A 24,905-nucleotide genomic window follows, 5' to 3' on the forward strand; every position below is an offset into this window, starting at 1 on the left:
GATGAAAGCAAAGGGGGGGGGGGAGACTGGGATCAAAAGGGTGGAGAGGGGAATTAGTCGAGAGGGGCAAAGGGGATAAATGGGAGACAAGTGCCACGAGGCTATGGAATGGTATGGCCTGGAAAAAGGCAAGACAAGGTAAGGTAAGAAGGTAAGGCACAGTAAGGTAAGAAGGTAAGGCAAGGTACGGTAAGGTACGAAGTGGTAAGCAGGTAGAATGGGAAAGGGGAGAAGATGTGAGAGGAATAGGAGGCGAAGAGGAAGTGGGGAAAAGAAGAGGCACGAAGAGGGGGCAAAGGAGGAAGAGGAGGAGGGGAAAAGGAGAGAGATGAAGAGGGGAAAAGGAGAGAGATGAAGAGGGGAAAAGGAGAGAGAAGAAGAGGGGAAAAGGAGAGAGAGGAAGAGTGGAAAAGGAGAGAGAGGAAGAGGGGAAAAGGAGAGAGAGGAAGGGGAAAAGGAGAGAGAGGAAGAGGGGAAAAGGAGAGAGAGGAAGAGGGGAAAAGGAGAGAGAGGAAGAGGGGAAAAGGAGAGAGAGGAAGAGGGGAAAAGGAGAGAGAGGAAGAGGGGAAACGGAAGGAGAAAAAGAGGGGAAAAGGAGAGAGAGGAAGAGGGGAAACGGAAGGAGAAAAAGAGGGAGCAAGGAGGGAGAAAAAGAGGGGAAAAGGAGGGAGAGGAAGAAGGGACAAAAAGGAAGAGGAAGAGGGGAGAAGGAGGGAGAAGAAGATGGGGAAAAGAGGGAGAGGAAGAGAGAGCAAGAAGAAAGAGGAAGAGTGGGCAAGAAGGAAGAGGAGGCGGGGACAAGGGGGGAGAAGAAGAGGGGGCAAGGAGAGAGAAGAAGAGGGGGCAAGGAGAGAGAAGAAGAGGGGAAAAGGAGAGAGAAGAAGAGGGGGCAAGGAGAGAGAAGAAGAGGGGGCAAGGAGAGAGAAGAAGAGGGGACAAGGAGGGAGAAGAAGAGGGGACAAGGAGAGAGAAGAAGAGGGGACAAGGAGAGAGAAGAAGAGGGGACAAGGAGGGAGAAGAAGAGGGGACAAGGAGAGAGAAGAAGAGAGGACAAGGAGGGAGAAGAAGAGGGGACAAGGAGGGAGAAGAAGAGGGGACAAGGAGGGAGAAGAAGAGGGGACAAGGAGGGAGAAGAAGAGGGGACAAGGAGGGAGAAGAAGAGGGGACAAGGAGGGAGAAGAAGAGGGGACAAGGAGGGAGAAGAAGAGGGGACAAGGAGGGAGAAGAAGAGGGGACAAGGAGGGAGAAGAAGAGGGGACAAGGAGGGAGAAGAAGAGGGGACAAGGAAGGAGAAGAAGAGGGGACAAGGAGGGAGAAGAAGAGGGGACAAGGAGGGAGAAGAAGAGGGGACAAGGAGGGAGAAGAAGAGGGGACAAGGAGGGAAAGGATGAGTCGGCAAAGATGGGGGGGAAAGGGAAAGAGTGAGCAAGGAGGGAGAGGAAGAGTGAGCAAGGGGGGAGAAGAAGAGGGGACAATGAGGGAGAGGAAGAGGGGGCAACGAGGGAGAGGAACAGGGGCAAAGGGGGAGAGGAACAGGGGCAAAGGGGGAGAGGAACAGGGGCAAAGGGGGAAAGAGATGGCAAGAGGGGAGAGAAAGAGGAGGAAAAGGGGGACAAAGAGGGGGCAAGGGGGGGCAGAAAGAGGGGGCAAGGGGGGGCAGAAAGAGGGGGCAAGGGGGGGCAGAGGGGGCAAGGGGGGGCAGAGGGGGCAAGGGGGGGCAGAGGAAAGGGTTGAGAAGAGGAAAAGACGCAAAGGAGAAGAAGCAAGGGAGTACAGTGGAAAAGGTGGAGAGACAGGGCAAAGGAGGGGAACAAAGAAGGAGAGGAGGAGAGGGGAGGAGAGGGGAAAAGGGGGAAGAAGAGGAGAGGTGAGAGAGGAGGGATGGAATAAGGCTGGTGAGGGCAGGTGTACCGCATCGATCAGCCTCATAAATGATAGTTATTTGTCACCCTGTTGGCTCGACCAGTGTAACAACCCTCCGCTACACAAAGGCGAATAATCTATACCCATACAATGAATAATAGCCTCATCATTGCCACAAAACCGCCAACATAGTCAAAGTATCTATAACATAGACGAGGGTAATAGCTGCTGACTTGCTAGATACTGGTAAAAATAAATACAAATAGATAAGTTAGCCCCTTACTTCAGATGACGTAGGATGTTTTATTTTTATTTCCCAATATGTTTTGCAGCCTGTGAGATTTTTAGCGTTGATGTTAGATACTGCTTTCTTTAACACCTTAACCAGTAAGTGATTCTTATAGTTTGTGTAAACAGTTTGGTAACAATAAGAAATAACCAAAAAACAATTATCGTACTGTACACTTTAAGCAGAGGCTATTCAAACTATGAAAGTATGAAATAAAAGTCCTTGGTTCACTTAAAAACAGTATGATACACGATGCACAAGAACGGGCCACTACGGTACAATAATCAATGACAATAAGTTACTAAACGCCGATGATTCATTAAAAGCAGACCAAAAATATACCAGTATGTGTGGAAAATACCCACACCGGCCTGGAATTAAACGTCGGAACTTTTGTTAAAATGTTCAGTTTTTTTTATATTCATTAATTTTCCAGATATAAATAAAAATTGCATAAAACAATAACTTTTACAACACTTAATTCGCGGGGATCTAACTCAAAAAGATATGGAAACTGCAAATACTTCGTGATAAACCTACTGCTTCGGCTGATGATAAAGACGCATCAATTTCAGCATTCTGCCAATTTCTCCACACTACCTTTCTTCAGTCCCAGTCTTGTACCCAAATGTCAAACATTCGATCACATTCACTGCATATTTACAAATTCTCTCTCTCTCTCTCTCTCTCTCTCTCTCTCTCTTTCTCAGCACACCCCTATTCATTATATTATATATTATCTTGTCCTGCTCTTAATCTTTTCTCCTCAATCTTACGTTCTCCTTATACTGTTTTCATACCATCTTTCCAAGCTTACATTCTAATACCACCCTCACGCCACTCCCTTCATACTTTTCTCTACCTTCTCCCTCCCTTACACTTGTACTTTCCTTATACCCCCTTCCCATCCCTTACACTTGCTTTATACTCATCCCCTCATCCCTTGCACTCCTTTGATTCCTTCCTTAACCAGCTCCGCATCTCTTACGCTCCCTTCATACTGTACTATCCTCACATTGCTTCCCTATCCCTCACATTCTCCTTTCAATACTCCTATGATCTACTCTCACACTACCTCACCACCTCCCTTATACTGCCTCATCATTTATCCCTTACATAATTTTCATACTCTCACTCCACCTCTCAACCACCGCTCCACATCACCCACCTACACTCCCCTCCTTAATACCTCATTGATCAATACTCCCCTCATACCCACTCCACCTCCCTATTCTCACTAATCATCATCCACGTACATTCCCCTCCTAATATCCTCACACCACCCCTCTCCCTCAGCCTGGTCTCTACCTCCTCCTACTGCCTTCATATCACCCCTCACCCTCACTCCGCTCACGACGACCTCCAAATAACCTCACACCACCCCTCCCCTTCACCTCGCTCTCGATCTCCTCCTAATACCCTCACACCACCCCTCTCCCTCGCCCCACTCTCGACCTCCGCCTGATTGGAGACCAGACAGTTGAAAAAAACAAGCGATCAGCAGCTAGATGGACGACCTGCACTAGCAAGCTCAAGTCGGCAACACCTGTGCCCCTTTTATCACCTGTTTCTCTCTCTCTCTCTCTCTCTCTCTCTCTCTCTCTCTCTCTCTCTCTCTCTCTCTCATTGTAGCTTTTTACTCTTTGCGGTTATGACATGTGTCTAACCTTCAATAATTTATCACGTATATCTCGACACCTTTTCATTGTCATAATCATCCCTTACTATAGATTTAACCAGTCTATTATGCATACAAAATAATCCGAAAAAGTGTAAAGCCTGGTGGCCCTGAAAAAGTAAACAGGGTGTTCCTGCAAATAGACTATCTCTTGAAGAGAGTTGGATAAGAGTCACACAAGACAAAGTAACTGCTGTGGAATGGAAGAAATCAGAATAAAATGGGTGCTGAAAGTTTCAAAGTAAAATGGGTGGATATTAAAGAAGTTGTATGTTTAGACAGTCGCTTGAACAACTTTAATCGGACGATTCAAAGGTATTATAAGCCATCTCCGAATGTGGGAGGAAACTGGCTCAACTTCTGAGATGGTATCTGTAGTGAGTAGTTTCATACCCAACTGCTATCTAGACGGACTATTGAGGAGGGACAGGTGTGGGAGAATGTGTGGGAGGGGAGGACAAGGAACGGTAGACAGGTGTTGGGGGATAGAGGGAGGGATACGGTGGGAGGGATGAGACATGAGAGTTCACAAGTATTGGAATTAAGGCTGAGAGGTGAGGGAGAGAATGTGAGGGAAGAGGGATGTAGGAAACGGGACATGGAAGGGTTTAGAGTAGATGCGGGAGACGAGGCGTGGAAAAGAGGTGAAACGAGAGGTGAGGGAGAGGTAAGGAGGAAGAGAGGGAGAAAGGTGACGGATGAGAGACGGGAGGGAGGAAATGGAAGGGTTTACAGATATTGAGGGGAAAAGGTGAGCGGAGATGTAAGAGGAGAAGGGTAAGAAGGGGACGGGAGAAATTTAGAGGCGAGGAGAGAGGACAGGTGAGGAGGAGGAGCGAGAGGGAACTGACATGAGAGGGACATCGGGCCAGACACCACAGGGTCCAGGTGGGCGGGTTATCGAGGTGAGCAAGACGTAAAGACAGGACTGTGTGTTGGGAGGGTAGATTATTGTGGGTGGACGTGTTGACACTGGAAACACAATCTCCAATTAGCTCACTTGTGGAGGATAGGAGGGAGGGAGAATGTAGTAGCAGGTAGAAGGCGGTTGTGAGACATGGTATGTGGACTATGGGTATGAAAGATAGAATGTGAGCTGCGGGTGTGAGAGAGATGGTATGTAGACTGTACGTGCGAGACTCCCTGCAGACTATGGGTGTGAGAAATGGTATGTGGATTATGGGTATGAGAAATGGTATGCGAACACTGGATTTGGGAGACGGTATGTGGACTACCGGGGTAGGAGATGGTATGATGACTGGGAATAGGAAATGTGGTATGTGGATAATGGTATATGGAATGGGGTGTGTGGGTATATGGTATGCAAAGTGTGGGTTGGGGCATGAAGAACGATAATTTGGGAGATATGTGGACTGTGGATGCAGAATTAAATGGTGGCAAGTAGACAGTGGGTGTGGGAGAAAGTATGTGGATTACGGGTGTGGAAACTGGTACGATACTGTGTGGAACGTGGGAGTAAAATAATGTGGTGTCAGGTAGAATGTGGGCATGAGAGATGATACGTGAACTGTCCGGGAAGAACTAAGTGGTGGCAGAAGTGTGGGTGTCGATATGTGGTGGAACTTAGATGGTTATAGGCAGACCAATGGAATACGGTGATCGTAGGTAGGGTGTGTGGAAAAAAGGTGGTCAGAGGTGAATGTGGGTGTGGATAGTGGCATGTGAAAATCAAGGTATCACAGGTGGAATGAAAGTGCATGTGACTGAAATCTGGATGTGGATTAGAAGTTTGGGGCATGAGAGGGTAAAAGGGAGTATAATGTGCAAGGAAAGTACGGATGGTAGAATGCAAGCAGGGAAGAAAGTGTGTGCGAATGAGTAAGGTGGATATGGTGGAAAAATGTGAGAAAATAAAGTACACACACTTGTAAGAGGCAGATGTTATTTAGGGCAGAGTGTGGGCTAGACAGGACGGAGTTTATGGGGAGCGGCAGGAATGCCGTGTGCAATTACCTATCCAGACACTCACTCCACCAGATGCTATTTATGACCAGTTATTATAGAGCCTTGTGGACTATACGGTAAAGAGTGGCTGCAAACAAGGGAGTGATTTTTCTTTATTATAAAAGTGTGCGTGAGTGGTACTAGCAGGGCATATATTACTGAGACGGCAAGTTTTTGGGTTGTCACTAATTTACGGACAGAGAAGATTGCTTCTCAACCTTGGTCCGCCTGGCCAGAGGTGGATAGTAAAAGCAAAATTAACGTGTAAGAACTAGGAAAACTGTTCAGAAATATTTAAGAAAAAGGGTGAACAATCAGAATAATCATTACTCTCACCTTGTTTACACTCCGTGCGAACGTGGCTTTCAAGGCTGTCCATTTGAAGCTGCATTAGTTTGTATACACGCTCTGCTTGGGAGGACTTGCGTCGGTACACTGCCAAAACCACGAAGGACGCAAGCACCAGGAAAAGCCCTCCTCCTGCCAGTCCCGCAATGCCTTCTGGAGTCAGTGGGAACTGTCGATGACGCTCATACCGAAGAACACCCAAAGGGAAACGCAGATACTGACCCACATGAATGACCACCAAAGGCAGCTGCTCTGGGGTGAAGATGCCGCGTTCGTCTGTCGGGTCTGGCTGAAGTTCTGGTGGCGTGCAAACCAGTTGCGTTGCCGCTAATGATGTAACATTGCACACGCCGGTGCCAATGGTGACACGAACGTCGCTCTCATCAGCGGCGTCGTTGATGTGTTCGCCCTCCACCACCAGCGTATCACCCTTGTACAGCTTCACGCCACGAGGGAATGGATAGTAGATGGGGTCAGGAAGGTAAGTTAGGCTCGACTGTACCTCTGGAAAACTCTTTCGTAGGAGCATCACCGTTTTCACGCCATCCATCACAAAGCCCACGTCAACAGACACCTCGTCTTTATCGTGTCCTCGTCTTCGTAACGACCTTGGTGTCTTATGTGACCTGTTGCTGCGGCTACGACGACGACGGCGCAAGTTTTCTTCAGCTTCCAAGATGGCAAGGACAGTGTCACGATTAAGGGGAGGTGATGGGCACTCCATCTGGTCAGAGCTGAGCACACGACAAGAGGAGGAGTTGAGGACGCGATCAAAAAGGTTGACAGTGATGCGGGGTGCTTGGATGGCGTCCAGGTGCGTCCCGTGCACAGTCACCAGCCGACCACCACTCCAAGGGCTGCGTAATGGCTTCAGTTCCAGGACACGGGGATCTGGTGTGTAGGTGAAGGGTGAAGCTAGAGTGCGCTGAGCTCCATCCACTGTCACAGTCAGTGTCCTCACCGTCCTGGGCAAAGTTTCATCATTCTTTCCAGCATCATCTGCCACAGCCCTTGACGTGACACAGACCAACCGGTGTGATGAGGACTGGGTTTTATTGACGATGCAAGGCAGGTTATCCAGATGAGCCGACACGTGAGACCCGATATTCAGGAAGCGGCCGCTGATGGAGAGCACCGTCCCGCCCGATACTGGCCCATGGGTTGGCCACACACCAGTCACGCTCACATTCTGCAAAGGAAAACAGAGGAGAAAATGTTAAAACTATAAAGCTGACCATTTGCCGAACTAATAATTTAACTAATTATCAGGATCATCATCAAAGACACGTGTTACATACAATTATGAGAATCAACATACTCTGTAGGTGAATTTGACTGTGGACCGGGTGGTGCCTGCTGGTGTTGAGACTCTCACAGGGAACTGCAGGTCAGTGTCTGACTGGCTGCGACGCAGAGGGGCTGGGCTTGTCCTGCATGTTATCTTCACAGAAACCCTGTAATCATGCACGTGACACGGCATGTCTCCAATGTACACATTCTCACGGACGTCCTCCTCCTTAAGGCCCAGGTTGCTGCCCTCTATGGTCACTAGTGTTCCGCCCTCTAAGGGACCCGCTAAAGGCTGGATCTGCAATAAAGAAAAATTGATTAAAATAATAATTTTGGAGCCATAGTACCACGGGTTGATGGTGAAAGGAAAGTATTATTAAATGGAAAAATTATACCTGCTTTTTATTTTTTACTGGAGAGATATAACAGTTTTGACCCGACTTGGACTCTTCATATATGCCGGATCTGTGTTGTTCCTCAATAATCAACAGTGTCAAATGTTAGCAAAATTCTTCCATCTAAACAATTCACGGCAACGTGATATCAATACACAATTTAATACACTTCTTTTACAGATGGGAGAAATTATGAGGTCACACTGCTGTAGTATCTGAGGCTTGCCAGATGAGCCCCAGGTAACCAGCAAGACCTTGTACCGATGACCCCAGGAAGCAATCCATGTCACCAACATCGACACCTGACAATCACCTCCCATATCACTAAGCCCCAACACCTGCCACTGCCCCAGTATGCTTATCAAGCCGTCACCACGTGTGTCCTAAAATATGCCGACTAGAGGATAAGGTGCAAGTTCCCAGTCGCTTGCCACTCCCACCACACCACTTCACACTGTCTTACTGCTTTATGCTCTACGCATGGATTACTACTACTACCACTGCTTACTACTGCTATTATTACTGCTACTACTACTACTACTATTATTACTGTTACAGGTGCTGCTCTGTTTCTAGCTGCGTGCTCTTGATTCGACGCTCGTTTCTCAATTACGGTCTGCAGCAACGACTCCTCTGGCGTCCCCAACATCATCAGTCTCCTCGCAAAGTTCTCAGTCTATCCTAGCTCCTTATCATTTTCCCCATCAATCCATCCATCCACCCTCGCCATCTTCAAACCCTCTCTCGCTTTTCTCATCCTCAATACATCCATGCTTTTTTCCAACCCTCCCTCTCTTCCTCAATCCATCATTCCTACATTCACCTGTTCTTTTCTTCCTCCATTATCCACCTTTTCTCAAACGTTCTCTCTATTCTCTTCTCCACCCACCCACTATTCCTCCAACCCTCAACCCATCCACCCTTTCTCTAATCCTGTATCTAGTCCTACCCCTAAATTCACAGCATTTTCATAACTTTCGTTTATTCTTCCTCTAACGGTTGCTCCATCCTCTGACCCTCCATCCATTCACTTCTCTAACCCCCTCTATTCTCTATCCTTCCATCAATCTAACCTTCCTCTAACTCTTTAAGTATCCATCCATCCTTCCTCTAACCATCACTGTCTCTACGTTCTAACATGTGCCCACCCACTTTCCTCTATCGATCCATCCTTTCTCTATCTATCCATCCATCCATCCATCCTTCCTCTATCTAACCATCCACCCTTTTACTAACCATTCATCCTTTCCTTCTGCTCCCCACAGAAACCACTATTTTTCCTCTACCTCCATTCACCCTGATCTACCTCACTCCCTATTCTCTACCCCTCCATACCCCTAACTCTCCATTCCTCCCTCAAGCACAGCCGCATAGCTCCCCAAACCCCTCCATTTTTCCCGGGTCCCCATCAGTCACGCCGCCTGACAGCTGGCATAAGTGCGGTAGATTGCCTCTCCTTCCGTCAAACCACTCCTCGCTTTTCCCTCATCCGACCAATCAGCACCCACACACATACCCCGCACCGCCATGCATCATAGTGTGTATCCCTGACGTGGCCCTCATCATTGGCTGCAGACAAAACAAATGGACCAATCACGAGAGGGCTTCCATGCGTCATCATCCGTATCCCTGTCACCTGGCTTCGTTCCCGCGGCTCTCTGACACCCCGGAGTTATGGAACGGGGAAGGGGATGCGAGTTGTGGAGGCTGGGGTGGGTGGATGAAGGAACGGGTATTGGAGAAGCGATTGAAAAGGAGACGATGCGATGGAGTGGTGGTGCGATGCGAAAATCAGGTATTAGGTTGGTCTTTTTTTCCATCGTGTGTGTGTGTGTGTGTGTGTGTGTGTGTGTGTGTGTGTGTGTATAGAACGCGCTAACAAAGAGGAAACATGGTACGAAGACTAAGAATAATCAAAACATGTAAGACTGCGAAACTCTGATGAGAAAAGTTAAGACTGTGAATGAAAAGAAACTTAATCAGAAGCGGCAAATTAAAAAGAGGGGAGGAGGGGGGCTGGGAGCAAAGGCAAAGAAAGAGTTAGGGTATGAAAATTAAATGCAAGTATTAACTTTCAGAAGTAGACAAAGAAGGGAAGTGAAAGTAATGGAATGGAGCTCAAACAAACAGGAATGAAGCGAAGATGAGTGGGGTGTGAAGAACAATGGAGACGTAGAGGAGACGGTGATGCAAGCGATGAAAATTCAATTACAGTCATGAGCACAGGGACAAGCAGAGAAAAGATGAATGCAATACACGGGAACTACAATGGAGAGAAATGAAAGGTAAGCGACTGAATACCAAGAACAATGGAAATCGAGATATGTGATGAAGAGAACAATGAACAGCTGTGCCCACCAGAAGCCCGAGAGATGAACGGACTGTGAGAAATGAGAGAGCGAAAGTAAGGAAAGATTAATGGAAATGTATAATGAATGTGACGGCGACAAACAGGGAGAGATGAACGGAAACAGGGAACAAATGAAAGGGTAAGAGGAGAACAATGAACAGAAATGGTGAATAAATGAATGGACCTGTGTATGGGATAAAGATGAATGGAGAGAGAACAAGTGAAAAGGCCAGAGTAACTGATATAAAATGAATGGAAACGCAAAACAAGTGGGAGGGCAAGCATGAGGGAGAACGACGAACGGAAACAGAGAACGAATGAATGAGCGAAAATAAAGGAGACTGATAAGCCGAAACGGAGGATAAATGAGAAGGCGAGAGCTACGGAATTAGTAAGAGGAAAGCGGCGATGTGGAGAACAATAGAAGAGATGTGGTGATGAGGCCAGGGGAGGCGGTATGAGACAAATGAGGGGGTGCGGCCGGGCGATACACACACTGCCAGGTACAATACACCCACTAATGAGCAACCACACCTGAAGGAGGCCGCAGGCATCCCACCGCATTCACACGATCCACTATACGGAACAGCGATAACAAAAATAGCTATACGTTTCACATACCACTTTTCACACAACTACCGACGTTATCATACGAATCAGGTGGACGGTCATAATTTTCGCGAGTTACATATATCGCTAGTATCTCAAAAACGTAACAGGAAGTAGGCTGATTATGGCCAACCTAAATATCCTCTAATATCACACCAGGCCACAAACTAAAACATGCTATAGGTCAGATACAATGAGACTTTTAAAACAAATCCATATAACCTTTATTATCATGACGGTAATATCGATAATAAGGGGCCACAAGTATAGATATGCAGCAGTATGAAAAATGGCTCTATAATAATGTTCCTACACGATAAACCAAACTGTGTGTGTGTGTGTGTGTGTGTGTGTGTGTGTGTGTGTGTGTGTGTGTGTGTGTGTGTGTGTGTGTGTGTGTGTGTGTGTGTGTGTGTGTGTGTGTGTGTGTGTGTGTGTGTGTGTGTGTGTGAGAGAAAGAAAGAAAGAGAGAGAGAGAGAGAGAGAGAGAGAGAGAGCGAGAGAGCGAGCGGTCGCGTGCGCGCGCGTGCATGTGTGCGGTGGGGGGGGGGGGGGTACTACTTTACGACAGCAACGACCAAACATGAAGCCAAACACCACAATCAAGGCTGTGTGTCTTCGGGATGTCAGGAACCGCCCCACTTACTTGTAGAAAAGGGGAAAAAAGGGTTGCTTATGTTTACCGGGAGAGGAAGAGTACGAGAGCAGGGTGGCTAGAAGATAGGCTACAGCAAGAAGGCGGTGGTTGGATGAGGCTCGGGAGTATGTAACAGTAACGAGGAAAGAAAGCAGGGAAGTGAAGGGGTGAAAAGATAAAAAGTGGGAGAAGAGAATAATATAAAAGGAACTGAGAAATTAATGAAGAATACAATAAAAAGCAAGGATAGAAACAATATAAAGAAAACAGAAGAAAAACAGAAAAAAAGGAGGAATATGAGAAAGGAAGGGTAGGTTGGGGGAAAAAAAAAAAAAAAGGAGAAAGCTACAAGTCAGAAGATGTCTGGAAAAAGTACAGCAAGACAATGAAAAAAAGAACATATAAACAAAGAAAAAAAAATAAAATGCGGGGAGGGGAGAGGAAGGAGAGAGGAAGAGAAAAATACGGCAAAATAGACAAAATATTAAAACAGATATAGGAGGGGGGGAGAGAGAGAGAGAGAGAGAGAGAGAGAGAGAGAGAGAGAGGAGCATGTACAAGCAAAAGATGTGTGAAAATATGAAAATGATGATGGAAAGGATGGAACTGGGATTGCAAAGGATGAAGAAAGAAATATGAGAGGCGAAGGATCCACCTACTCTATAACACTGTTGCTATTCACTCTTAGTTCGACTGTTGGTATTATGGTTGAAAGTTTGTTCTATTCTCTCTCTCTCTCTCTCTCTTTCCCAGTATCACAAATCTCCATCTTTAAGCCCTTTCTTCGTATTCCCACAACTTCCCTCCAGCTCTTCCGTTTTGGTGCCTTCCTTTCGCTTAAGCTGTTGAGCATTATACTGGTCTTGCAGTTTATAGCTTACTTATGTGATTCTCTCTCTCTCTCTCTCTCTCTGCCTAACCCATCCCTCCCCCCTCCACCCCCTCCCCCATCACCTCGATACGCGTGCACATAATCACCCTGTCCCCAGCGACAAATCGCCCCCTATTCGCTACCCATTAACTCGGACCGTAGATGAAAGCAAAAGGCTGTAATTTGGTGGGTCTCCCGGCACGCGTATGGGGGTGGGAAAAAGGGGTAGGCTTGGAGATAAGGAGAAAACGAAAGATAGGATGGAGATGGAGAGGGTGGTAGGATGGACGAGAGAGAAGAGGGAGAAAAGAAGAAAATGAAGGAAAAGCAAGAGGGGAGGCAGACAGTAAAAATAATGGAGAATGGGAGAATGTAAGAAAATGCAAGCATGGAATAGAGAAGGAGGAGGAGAAGGAGGAAAAAAAAAAAAGTGAAGGAAACGTGGAGTAAAGGTAGATGCAAGGACATGATGCATAAGTTAATATACGAGGGATGCTGGTTAAAATGAAGTAGGAAAAGGTAGGAAAAGGGGAAGAAGAGAAAGGTAAAAACTGGACACGGGAGGAAGAAAAATAGGGATTATGAGAATGACCGAAAAAGAAGCGCTAATGCAGAAACCTAAACATGAGTAACGAAAAGAAGTGATGAGAAAAAAGGGCGTAAAAAATCTCAGAAGGCTGGTAGGTAGGTAGGCGAGGAGTTATGGGTGGTAGGGGTGAATGGGCTGAAGATGAGTAGTGATTATCAAGGTATGAAAAGAAAGTTGAGGAGTGAATAAAAGATGAGCGGGACAAAAGGGGCTAGCGGCGAGGTAGGGAAGCCAGGTGTAATAAGGTGGAAGAGACAGGTACAAATTCTTGTGTGTCATGAGCCGAGTTATAGTCACGAGGGGTAGGCGGAAGCAACGGCTTGTGGGTAGGGTCACATAAAAGCTTCTTGGTAGGCTGGTAATAAAATGAGAGTAAACACGGCCAAATATCAGTCCTTTCCTGACCATCTAAATGGACTAAGACCAGCCTCGAGCTCACTGGTGTCCTTAGTCTGGTATCAAACATCGATATCGCAGACTTACTTCCTAGTCATGTTTTCTGCAAATTATTATGGAGGAATTTGGCCCCTTTAGTCCTGAGTGTTTTATATTTTTAAATCAAACGTCGATTAATTTAATATAGCAAAGAAAATACCTATCCTCCTCAAAGTTTAAACATTATCAGTTTGGCCTCCTCCTATTTCGCATGTTAATATTCCAAATATGCCTTCATCCTTAAACATCAAAATGATCGTAACCCTACTGTTGCATCTCACCCTTTCATAAAGAAGCTTTATGATATATTTACCTGGTTCTTACTCTAATAGCAAGAAATACAAGAAACACCCCAGTACTTTAACCTAAGGTGGACAGCTTCATAAGAATCTGCAAATGTGTTATTAAGTAATTTCCATTGTGTTGCTCTGTACAGTAATGTTGTATTAACATTTTCATCCATAGCCTAACCCTCCATTCTTTCATCTTGGTTTCTCCTTTTATCGTGGTTTCATCCATTTTTTCATCTACCCCTTTTTTAAATCCTACTATCTTTTACTCAGTTTTCATCCATCGATATACTCCCTCCTAACATCTCATCCTTTTACCAGTAATATTCCATCCTTCTACCTAACCCTCTATCCTCCACCCTACGTCCGTCTTCACACAACGTCCCGTGTGAAAGCGGGGGCTACCAAGTGACTCCTTCCTTCCTGCCTCACTCTTTTCATGCGCAATCACGAGGGTCCTGAGTGGTGGGAGAGCGTGCGGGGTGAGGGGACGAGAGTGTAGGAGAGGGAACAAGGGTGGGGAAGAACGGACAAGCGAGAGGAGGACATCTGAGAGGAGAAAGGACATTTATGGGGGGGAGGGGAGGATACCTGCGGGGAAGAAAGTAAAAGCGTGGGGGAGAGAGGATATTGGAGGGAAGTAAAGGACGGAGGCGAGGGGCATGGACGGGTGGGGGATGATGATGTGAGAGGGGGAAACTGAAGAGGGTTATCCCGGTTAAAAACAGTCATGTGAGAGGAAAAGACTGTTGAGAGAAGGTGGTCTGTAGGAATGATAACTGGGAAAAGGCAAACTGTTGAGTGTGAGGTCAGAAGCTGGTCTGACAGAACCTGCAGTGAAGACGGGATTGATGAGAGAACTAAATTCAGCCGAGGGACGTACCCAACTCATTTCCTATCCATGTCTTTGAGAGAGAGACTAGTTACGTTAGTTATCACCTATCCAGCAACAGACTGACTCGAAAGGACCAACAGGTATGTTGCTGTTTGCTTTCCTTTGTACTCCTTTGAACTCCTAACAATCCCTTCTAACTGGTTATATTAACATTCTTATAACAGAAAAAATGGCGATCTTTGTTACACAGCGTGTTCATATTTATTCTGCAACTTCAGAGACTATCCATGAATCATGGTGGCTGAGAAGGTACAGCTTTACAGAGAGGCTTATCAGCGCGGGGTACAGTATCATAGTAATTTGATTCTGATTAAATCCTTGAATCCAGTGTTCTATTTTAGTTTACATTTACTATTACTAAGAGAATTCCTTCAGCTTCAAAGTGTTCGCTGATGAAGCGGTTAATGAAGGCTTTATCTAGCCCATCCAATTCGAAATGTCTGTCCTAAAGTAAATAAAATCAAGACAGCATGGTACAGATAACGTTCTCGGGCGGAAAGGGTTAACTGCAATTAGAGGAAATTACCAGTCAAAGAGGTAAAGGGTTAAGGTGGCCGGCTGGTGAGACAAGAAACGACTGTCGGGGAGATGAAAACTCTGAGCTCTGAGGAGAGATACTTTAAAAGGGAGAGATGGCACATGGTGAGGAGGGGAGAGTTGGCTAGTGGTGAGGATGGTGGTGTGTGGTGAAGAATACGCGGGTGACTGGTGAGGGAGACGAGGACAAGCGATGGGGGAGATAGTCATGAAGGGAGGTGGCGAGTGGTGAGGGAGTGGTGAATGGTCAGGGAGGTGGTCAGTGATGAGTGGTGAGGGAGTGATGAGTGGTGAGGGAGGTGGTGAGTGATGAGGGAGTGGCGAGAGAGGTGGTGAGGGAAGTGATGAGTGGTGAGGGAAGTGATGAGTGGTGAGGGAGTGATGAGTGGTGAGGGAGTGATGAGTGGTGAGGGAGTGATGAGTGGTGAGGGAGTGATGAGCGGTGAGGGAGTAGTGAGTGATGAAGTGGTGAGGGAGTAGTGAGTGATGAAGTGGTGAATGATGGTGAGGGAGTGGTGAGGAAGTGGTGAATGGCAAGCAGATGGTGAGGGAGTGGTGAGGGCGAGGGAGCTTTATATCCTCCTCATCTAATCTGGCTGCTCATCTAAATTACTTTTCTCCTCGATAATCTTCCCATCTTCAGAGTCCAAGGTTTCTCTTATTATTTTCTTTATTGCTCTCTCTCTCTCTCTCTCTCTCTCTCTCTCTCTCTCTCTCTCTCTCTCTCTCTCTCAGTAAAGTAGGCAGATGATAATAGACATACACCAGGGAGATATAAATAGATACACTGACAGACAGAGGGAGAATATACAAGCACTAAGGTCGACAGTATAACCTGCGTCGCATGATGAGACCTTCAGAGGGTAGTAACGAAATCGGCGTGGTAAGCAAAAGATGGGTGCAATGGGCTGGAATGTCAGTGGGCGATGGGTGTGAGTAGTAATAAAGTATGAACAGGTATGTATAAGGAAAACACATCTGGAGACAAGAACAGATGGAAGAATGAACGAAATTAGATGAGGAAAAACAGAAGACAAAGTAGTATGAAGAAAAATTAAAGAACAAGGCCCAGTTCACTTAAATTACCTTTTTTTCCATCTCGTATCCCGAGCTCCAACAACATTACAGTATTGTGTTTATCACGAAAAGGTATTATGTGAAGAAAGCATAACCGTAGCATTGTCTTATTTTGCCACAAAGCTTTGGGAAATAAGCTGCGGATTTAAAAGTTGTTATGGACGAACTAAACAATGAAGAAAAGGTAATAAAATAAGAGGCAAGAGAAATAAGACGAAATAAGAAGGAAAAAATAAAGGAAATGAGAGTAAAGAAAGTAAGGGGAAAAAAAGGACAAGAACTAAAGGAAACAAGATGATGGAAAACCTAACTGAAAGGCAACAAAGGGGACGGAAAACACAATGGAAAGAGGAAGTCCAAAGGAATAATAAAGATGAGAATAATGGAGAAAAAGAGGAGGGAAGGAGAGTAGAGACGAGACACGGCCAAGGGAACAATCATCATTAACACCACTATCACCATAATGAACACCGCTCCTGCCCCCCTCCTACCAGCACCTCCCCCCCTCTCTTTCTTTCTCTCTCTCTCTCTCTCTCTCTCTCTCTCTCTCTCTCTCTCGTGTGTGTGTGTGTGTGTGTGTGTGTGTGTGTGTGTGTGTGTGTGTGTGTGTGCGTGCGCGTTTTTTTTTGTTTTTGTTTTTTTGTTCACATTGGTGGAGTTTAATGGAAATTATTCCAACCTCTTATACAGCAAGAATTTTCCCAAGGGTTAAATAATGTGTTCCTATTTTAGCAAGAATAAAATACCTAAAAATGTCACTTTAATGAAGGGGATAACCAGGAAAATCAAACCTAAAGATCTGTAACATTTAAAACACTACTTTCAACATTTACTTAAAAATGTCCTGTTCAGTCCTTGTCTTGCTCCTCGCTATTCTCCCGAACACTCAACAGCCACACTTCCTAAAGGGAGGGGAAGGAATATGAATTGTACTGTTTTTCTATAGTAATCGAAAAAAGGATCACGTTCGTCTATTAGCTCCTACTAGTATTTTAGCCAGACTACCTCTATGGGACCGTAAAGCAGGTTATGGACTATCAGAGGTCTATTTAGATGGGCCTTGGGTTTATCTATCGGTGTGTGTACAAGGCTATGAAGCACGCTCGAGCACATAATCTCTCTCTCTCTCTCTCACACACACACACACACACACACAGCGGAGACAATATACCACTTTACGCTCCTATAATTTCCGATATGAGAGTCTTTCTGGGTGTCGCCCGCCCGTGAGCGATCTCTCCCCCCGGACCCACTAGAAGAGGGGAGAGAGGAGGAAAGGAGAGACTGGAGGAAAGCGAAAAGAGGAGGAAAGGGAAGAGAGGGGGAAAGGGGAGAGAGGGGGGAAAGGGAAGAGAGAGGGAAAGGGAAGAGAGAGGGAAAGGGAAGAGAGGGAAAGGGGAGAATGGAGGAAAACGAAAAGAGGAGGAAAGGGAAGAGAGGGAATAGGGGAGACAAGAGGAAAGGAAAAAGAGGGGTAAAGGGGAGAGAGGGGGAAATGGGAGAGAGGGGAGGAAAGGGGAGAGAGGGGGGGAAAGGGGAGAGAGGGGGGGAAAGGGGAGAGAGGGGGGGAAAGGGGAAAATGAGAGTAAAGTGCAATGGAGAGAGGGAGGCGGCAAGGAGAGAGGGAGGTGGAATGGAGAGGAGGAGGAGGAAAGGAGAGAGAGGAGGAGGAAAGGAGAGAGAGGAAAAGGAAAAGAGAGAGAGGAAAAGGAAAAGAGAGAGAGGAGGAAAGGAGAGAGAGGAGGAAAGGAGAGAGAGGAGGAAAAGAGAGAAAGGAGGAAAGGAGAGGGAGGGGGAAGGGACGAGATTGACAGACACATAGACAAGAGAGAGGGAAAAGAAAAAAAAGCAAGACAAATAGGCTAGCAGAGAGAAAGAAAAACAGGAGAGAAAATGCGTGAAAAATGATAGGAAAACGAAACGAGAACAGGACGATAACGAGAAACAGAGGAGAAAGAAGTGGAAAGAGAAACGGAGAGAAAGCGAAGATAGAACAGAAAGATAACGAGCGTAAACAAGGAGGTGAGCAATTTAGAGGGGGCAAGACAAAGCGTGCCCAATAGGTGACAAACAGCACCCTCAAATTATCCCTCCACACAAGGCGACGAAACAGCTGAATAATACATAGCGCACCAGCCAGACACACACGGCGAAAAAAATAAAGAGTCGCAGGGAACATAAACCTTCCTGGATCGCTAATAGGCATGTGAGGGGCCCGGGAACATAGGGAGGGAGGGAAGAGGGACGAAGACAGTTGGAATGAGGAAAGAGGGAAAACCGAAAGAAGGGAGGGAAGAAGAGGAGAGTGGGGACAGGACGTGAGGAGAGAAGGAGAAAAAGAAATCATGGAGAGAGGCCCAGTGGGAATGAGGTGAGAAAGTCGTGAACATGAAGATTAAGTGGGAAAGAGGAAAAAGAACACGAAGTGGGGTGGAGAAGGGGGGGTAAAAAAAAAAAAAAAAAAAAAAAAAAAAAAAAAAAAAAAAAAAAAAAAAAAAAAAAAAAAAGGAAAGTCGCGAAGGAAAACGGAATGAACACATGAAGGAGTGAACGGGGAGAATGGAGGAAAATGCAAATCAACGAAGGATGCGATGAGGGAAGTTGAGAAATGGTCGAGGAAGGAATGAAAGTAAAGAATGGAAAGCAGCCATGTGAAAGCGGAAAGATGTAAAAAAAGACAGGTATACATAAGGGTGGAAACCTGATGGCATTCAAGAAGAGAAAAACTGCAAAAATAGTATTTACAGAAAGATTAAATACTGTGAAAAGGGAAAGGAAAAGAGACAGAAGCACGAGCTGAGAGTCGTTATTAACAAAGGGAAAGGAGGACAAAAGAAAATACGGGAAAGGTATGGAAAAGAAATCAAGTAGCAGAGGAAAGACGGAATGCAAGAAGAAAAAATGAAAGAAGTGTGGTGAAAGGTGAAAAGAGAAACGAAAAAGAGTATGAAACAAATATGGAGAACAGGAAGAACGCAGGTAAAGGAAAAAAGTGGAGGGGATGAACAAAGGTGAAGTAACAAGAGAGAAGAGGTAGAGGACGAGATGGAATGAAGTTTTAAGAGTTGGAAAAGAATACGGAAATAAAGGAAAATAACACGAGGAATAACAGGAAAACCATACATGATAAACGAGAAAAACAGGAAAGCAAATAAAAGCAGAAAAAATATAGTGGAGAAAAATACAAAATATGGAATAAAGTTCACTGGCAAAGAAGAAAGTGAGATTAAATGAACTGGGAAAAGGCACCGATAAATGAAGGGAGACCAACAGCTGAGAGAGAAATGATACAGGGCTGGTAACAAAATAAAAACTATTCTGATAAAGTGAAATAGGGAGGAAAATGCAAGACGACAGGAGAGACGCAAAGGTAAAGTGGCTATCACGTGCGAAGGAGAGGAAAGGAGAGACGAGAGGAATGGGGATCAGAGATGAGAGGACATTAGAGGAAGAAGATATATACATGGGAGGATAAAAGAAAAATGCTAGGCGATCAGAAAGAAAAGGGCAGGAAACGAAACGACAGGAAGAAAATGAGAGGCAGAAAAAGGGAGGGAAGAAAAGGAAAAGAAGAAGGAACAGAAGCAATTGAGGAAGAGGAAAAGGAAAATGGGAGAAAAGAAGGGAAAAGGCAATGGGAGATTAGGGGGGGAGGCGTACATAGATAACGGGTAGGGAGGCACATCAAGGGCATATTTAACACTATCAAGGCACGAGAGGGGAAGAAAAGGTTGGTGGTCGCACTTGTATACTAGAGCAACAATACCTCTAGTCCTCCTCTTTCCTTCCTTCCTCCCTCCCAAACTTTCTCTTTCTCCATCTCTTCCTCTTACTTCCAACCTTCCCTCTTCTTTTCTTCGTGTTTACTCCTGTCTTCTTCCTACCTTCCTTCGTTTCTCATTTCCTCTCCATTTTCTTCCCCTCCTCATGATCTTCTACTCAACCTTTTTTAACCATTTCTCTTTCCTCTCCCTCAGTCTTTGCTTGTTCTATCTCCTTTCTTTCCCTACATACAACACTTTTCTCTCACTTATTCTTACCGAGATCCATTCTTCATTTTGTCTTCTCCCTACCTCCACTATTTTCCTCTTCTCCCCCCCCTCCCTTCTCCTTATGACCTTCATCCTTCTCTCTCTCTCCCTCATCACCTATTTTCTCCTTCCCTCTCTCTTCTTACCCTCTTCCTTTCCCTCACCTCACCTTTTCTCCCTCCCTCTCTCTTCCCTTCCTCTCCCTCGGCTCACCTCTCTTCTCCTTCCCTCCCTCCGTCGCAGAAGAATGGGCTAGCAATTTATGATCACCTATATCACGAGGCCTGCTACCCCCACCACCACTGCCACCATCACCACCACTACGTCAACCACCATCACTATATCAACATTAAGTACCGGTAATAGTCGTGCTCCTACTACCGTCTTCGCTACCTCAATGGCGACTAATTCTACAGGTATAAAGGTAACTCGTCGCACCCTACTTAATCTAAGCTTCCTTTCGCTACGGACAGTATCTTCACTCCGACCTATTGGCGTGGATGATAAAAGTGCTGTCATTCCCGGCACTCAGCTACCACAGTACTTAATACCACAGTCCCCACTTCCACAACCCTCACTTTCACTACCAATCTTCACTTCTACTACCACAACTTCGCTTCAACGATACAACCACCACTATCAAACCTTTTCAGTATTCACTAAGTTATTACCTCTACGACCCACAACGATAATCATCACTACTATACAAACACTTCTACTACTCTCGAAACACCACTACCACTACAAACACCACAAAGAATCTCAAACAGGTTGGTGATGTTTTATTCTTTACTATCCCCGGTTGACTTTATTCAGCTAAGACTTTTCAAGCTGTAGGTATTAATGTCATTGCTCCCTTCATGATTACAGCTCCTTCTCTTTCAGTAAAGTTGTGGAGGCTAGACTCAAGAAAGAAAAAATACGTCATCGCTGTGCTGAGACTATCCGCCACTCACACCATCATCACCACCACCATCAACCTTTACCACCACATTCACAATCGCCACCACATTCTCTCCACAACTACGACAAGTATCAGTTCACCGTTCTCCCAGACTGTCACTATCGCTATCACTTTCACCACCTGTACCATCACCACACTACCCTTGCACACCTACCAGCACCTGTTACCCATCAAAGAAAAGATAACAATGAAAATGGTGGGAATGCATAATGTACCCACAGCTCAATACTCTGTCATCGATTAACACAACTGTCACTGTCACCACAAGCGCTACCACCACTATCACAGTAACTACCACCAATACCTCTGCCACACCACCAGCTTCACCATCATCAGTCATCATAATTATTTTCATCATCGCCACAGCCACAACTGCCACCACCACAATTACAACAACCATCGCCACAACTACACCACCACAACTACAACTACCAACGGAACAGCTACCAACGGCAACGCCACAACTACCACCACCAAGGCCAGATCTATAACCACCACCACAACTACAACTACTGCCACAACTACTACCTCGCCACAACTACCACCACCACTACAAAAAGCTCCATCGTCACTACAACCACCAACTTCGCACCAACCACCACTACCAGAACTACCACTACTACCACATCTATCATTACCACCCCACCTACCACAATGACCACCGCAACGACCTTTTTTCAAAGCTGTCGATATTGCCGCTATTACCCCAGCTATCAGTCATCACTACACCTATGACTATCGACCACCTCCACAACCACCTGAACTACCTATATCTTACCTATTCTTTGTCTCTTAACACTGCAACTATTCCCTTGTATAAAGCCTACCACAAGTACTCATCTTACAGCTATTATTCCTTAAAAAAAAAAAAAAAAAAAAAAAAAAAAAAAAAATCCCATTCCCATACATCTACCTGACTACCACAACTACCAATGTTTTCTCCCACATTTATACCACAACTAAAAACAGTTTCCAGTATGCTTTCTCATATAATACAAGAACAATCACTACAAAAAAGTATCGCACATCTGAACAACTACTACAACTATCACACAATTGAACAACTACTACAACTCCCAGTATCTCCTAGTATATTTCGGGCAGAACTACCAATGCTTTGTCGCACACCTTTTACCGTATCTCCTACCTTTGAAACTAAGCATACCAAAAAGAAGAAAGAAAAAAACTCCCATAATTTTACATTTATCAAAACTACTAGCAATTCCTACCATGCTTCTGCCACAACTACCAAAATTTCATCGCAGTCCTTTCACCGCAACTTCTTTGTGCACAACCACTAAGCCCAAAATTAATAAGAAAGTAAATCTTCCATGTTTCAACAATTACCTTAATTACCAATATCTCTCGGCATATTTCCACCACCACTATTGTACAGATGTCTCCAAACATATATCTGCAACAACCACAAGCACTTCATAGAGTACTTCTGTCACAACTAACACCACCACCACCACATCGCCTCCCCTCCCCTGGTTACCATCCCTAAACTCCCATTATCATCACAGACACAAGGCACTGAAGAGGAGAAAAAAAAAAATTCAAGTTATACCCTCAACTTTCCTGAAGAGACTGGAATGGGTTATCTGGAAGGGGTGTGCTGGCGTATGGGAGTCTGGATAAGGATAATGGAAGGGGGGTGGGGGACCATAGGGTAAGATATGGGAAGAAATGGGGAGAAGATAGGGTATGGCTATTGGCGAAAATGAATGGGGATGAGGATAAAGAATGAATACAAGAGAAAATGGAAGAGGACAAACAGAATATGGATAATGGAGGGAAAGTGAAGAAGAGAGAATTGGGTGAGTGAGAAATTACAGGTTATATGTAAATGCAGAAGAGGAAAAGGTACGACAGAAGAAAGAAAATGAACTGCGACAGAAAAGGGTATAAAATAAATATATGGGAGAAAATGATGGTATTGATGACGATAAACTGTCTGATACAGAGAAGTGTTAAAACAGTGATATGAAACAGAAGAATGCAGAAAACAAAAGACGGCAAATTGAAGAAGGGAAGGGAAACCGGTGACAAAGAGAAGAGGGAATGAGAAATAAGAGAGCAGGAGAAAGACACAAAAAAAAGAGGCAAAGAGAAAAAAAAAAAAAAAAGGAGGGAAGGAGTAATAAACAAAAAAGCATGGAGCTAAGAGCGAAGAAAGAGAAAAGGAAACGAGAAAGAGAAAGGGCTAACGAAAGCACAAGAGGAAAACGAAAAAGAAAGGACAAAGACAGTATATAGAACGGCACTGCAAGGAAGAAAGCGGGGAAAAAAAAAAAAAGTCCAGTTAAAGCGGAGAGAAGACAAAGGAAGGGTTTAAAGATGGACAAAAAGGATTACAAGAAGAGGAAGGGGAGGGTGTAAGCGGAATGGGATGTGATAAGAAGGGGGACTAGAGAAATGGATGCTTATAGGTCTTTATAGCCACTTCACACCTCCCTCTCCCCAACTCTCCCCTTATCTCTATACATTCTAGGGTGATTATTGAACAAGATGTGGTTAATTAATGGTGATGAGGGGACAAGCCGGGAGAGAGGGGTGTAGGGGCGCTAAGGGAAAAAGAAAGGTATGGGAGGGTAAGGGAGAGAAGGAAGGGAATGAAGCGACAGATATGGGAGGGAAAGGGAGAGGGGTAATGAAAGGAAAGTTGAAGGCAAGAGGAGAGAGGGGAGAGAGAGAGAACAGGAAATAGATAAGACAGACACACAAAGGACGGTGAAGGGAAAATAAAGAAACTAAAATAGTGTAGGGAAGGGAGAAGGAGGATGCCGAGTGAAATGCTAGTAAAAACAAGAGACAAGGGTGATAAGTAAGCTGAGAGACTTAAATCAAAGAAGCAGAAGGGAACGGGGCAGTAAGGAAAGGAAGTGGCAGGAAGGAGGAATGGATGGGAAGAAAAGAGTAAAGAAAAAATGGGAGGAACAGTAATGCAAAGAGGAAGTGGGAATGACAAGGGAATGACAAGAAAAAGCAGCTAGTAACTGATAGGGTAAGTGTAAAAGTGTGGACGGGGAATGAAGGGAGAGACGAGGAATGAAGGAGGGGGAAACTAAAAGAATGGAAGGTGGATGATGGAACGAGGGAAACCTGAAGGTGGGGAAGGCAGGGCGAATGTAGGGAAGGGGGGAAAGGGGAATGACGAAGGTAGTAGGGGACGTGGGGAATAAGCGAAGGGGAATGAAAGACGAGGAGGGGGGAATGAAAGACGAGGAGGGGGGGATGAAAGAGGGCGGGCTAGATGGGGGAAAGAATAGGGGAACAAAGGGGAGAGGGCGACAACAATAGATGCAGTTAATTATGAGGTGGTACGAGGGAGGGAAGGAAGGAGGGGAGAAAGAGGGTATTTAAGTGGAGGAAAGAGGCAAAGAAAGGAGTGAGGAAAGAGGTGACCAGATAGGAGAGGCGGGGTGTGTGGGCTGTGGTGGGATGGGGGACGGAGATGGATACATAAAATATTCAGGAAGTCCTGGGAAACGATAAAAGAAACATTAAGGTTGCTGTAAAGTAAAGAAAAAGAGGACAAGTCAATGATGATAAATGTGTGTTCCTGTCACTCAATAACCAACGCTCTGACCTTTCTCGTATCCACACTTTGCTTCTTTCAGTTCACGTTTCTGATACTGAGTTTTACAAATTGTCTTCTCTATTCACAACTGCCTAAATATTCACAGCATCCTCATCATTCACACCTCCATGATTCACAACTCCCTTAACCATTTACATCATATTTACCATCCACACCTCCCTCACACCGCCGCCAACCACAACTCAAGT

The 24,905-nt window shown here is 45.4% G+C and overlaps 1 protein-coding gene across 1 annotated transcript in view; it reads right to left on the reverse strand.

The window, feature by feature from the left end:
• The window catches only part of LOC145413547 (plexin-B-like), an 889,679-nt gene that overhangs the window by 71,265 nt on the left and 793,509 nt on the right, over nucleotides 1-24,905 (reverse strand). The window contains exons 8-9 of the mRNA XM_080283243.1: nucleotides 7,462-7,731; nucleotides 6,132-7,332 (exon numbers count right to left, since the gene is read on the reverse strand). Coding sequence (XP_080139369.1) covers nucleotides 6,132-7,332; nucleotides 7,462-7,731 — 1,471 coding nt within the window. The remainder of the gene's footprint in view (nucleotides 1-6,131; nucleotides 7,333-7,461; nucleotides 7,732-24,905) is intronic.

This window comes from Coenobita brevimanus, chromosome 96 (assembly GCF_032717465.1).
Source record: "Coenobita brevimanus isolate Jiangsu-jjx chromosome 96, ASM3271746v2, whole genome shotgun sequence".
In the NCBI taxonomy this organism is placed as follows: domain Eukaryota; kingdom Metazoa; phylum Arthropoda; class Malacostraca; order Decapoda; family Coenobitidae; genus Coenobita; species Coenobita brevimanus.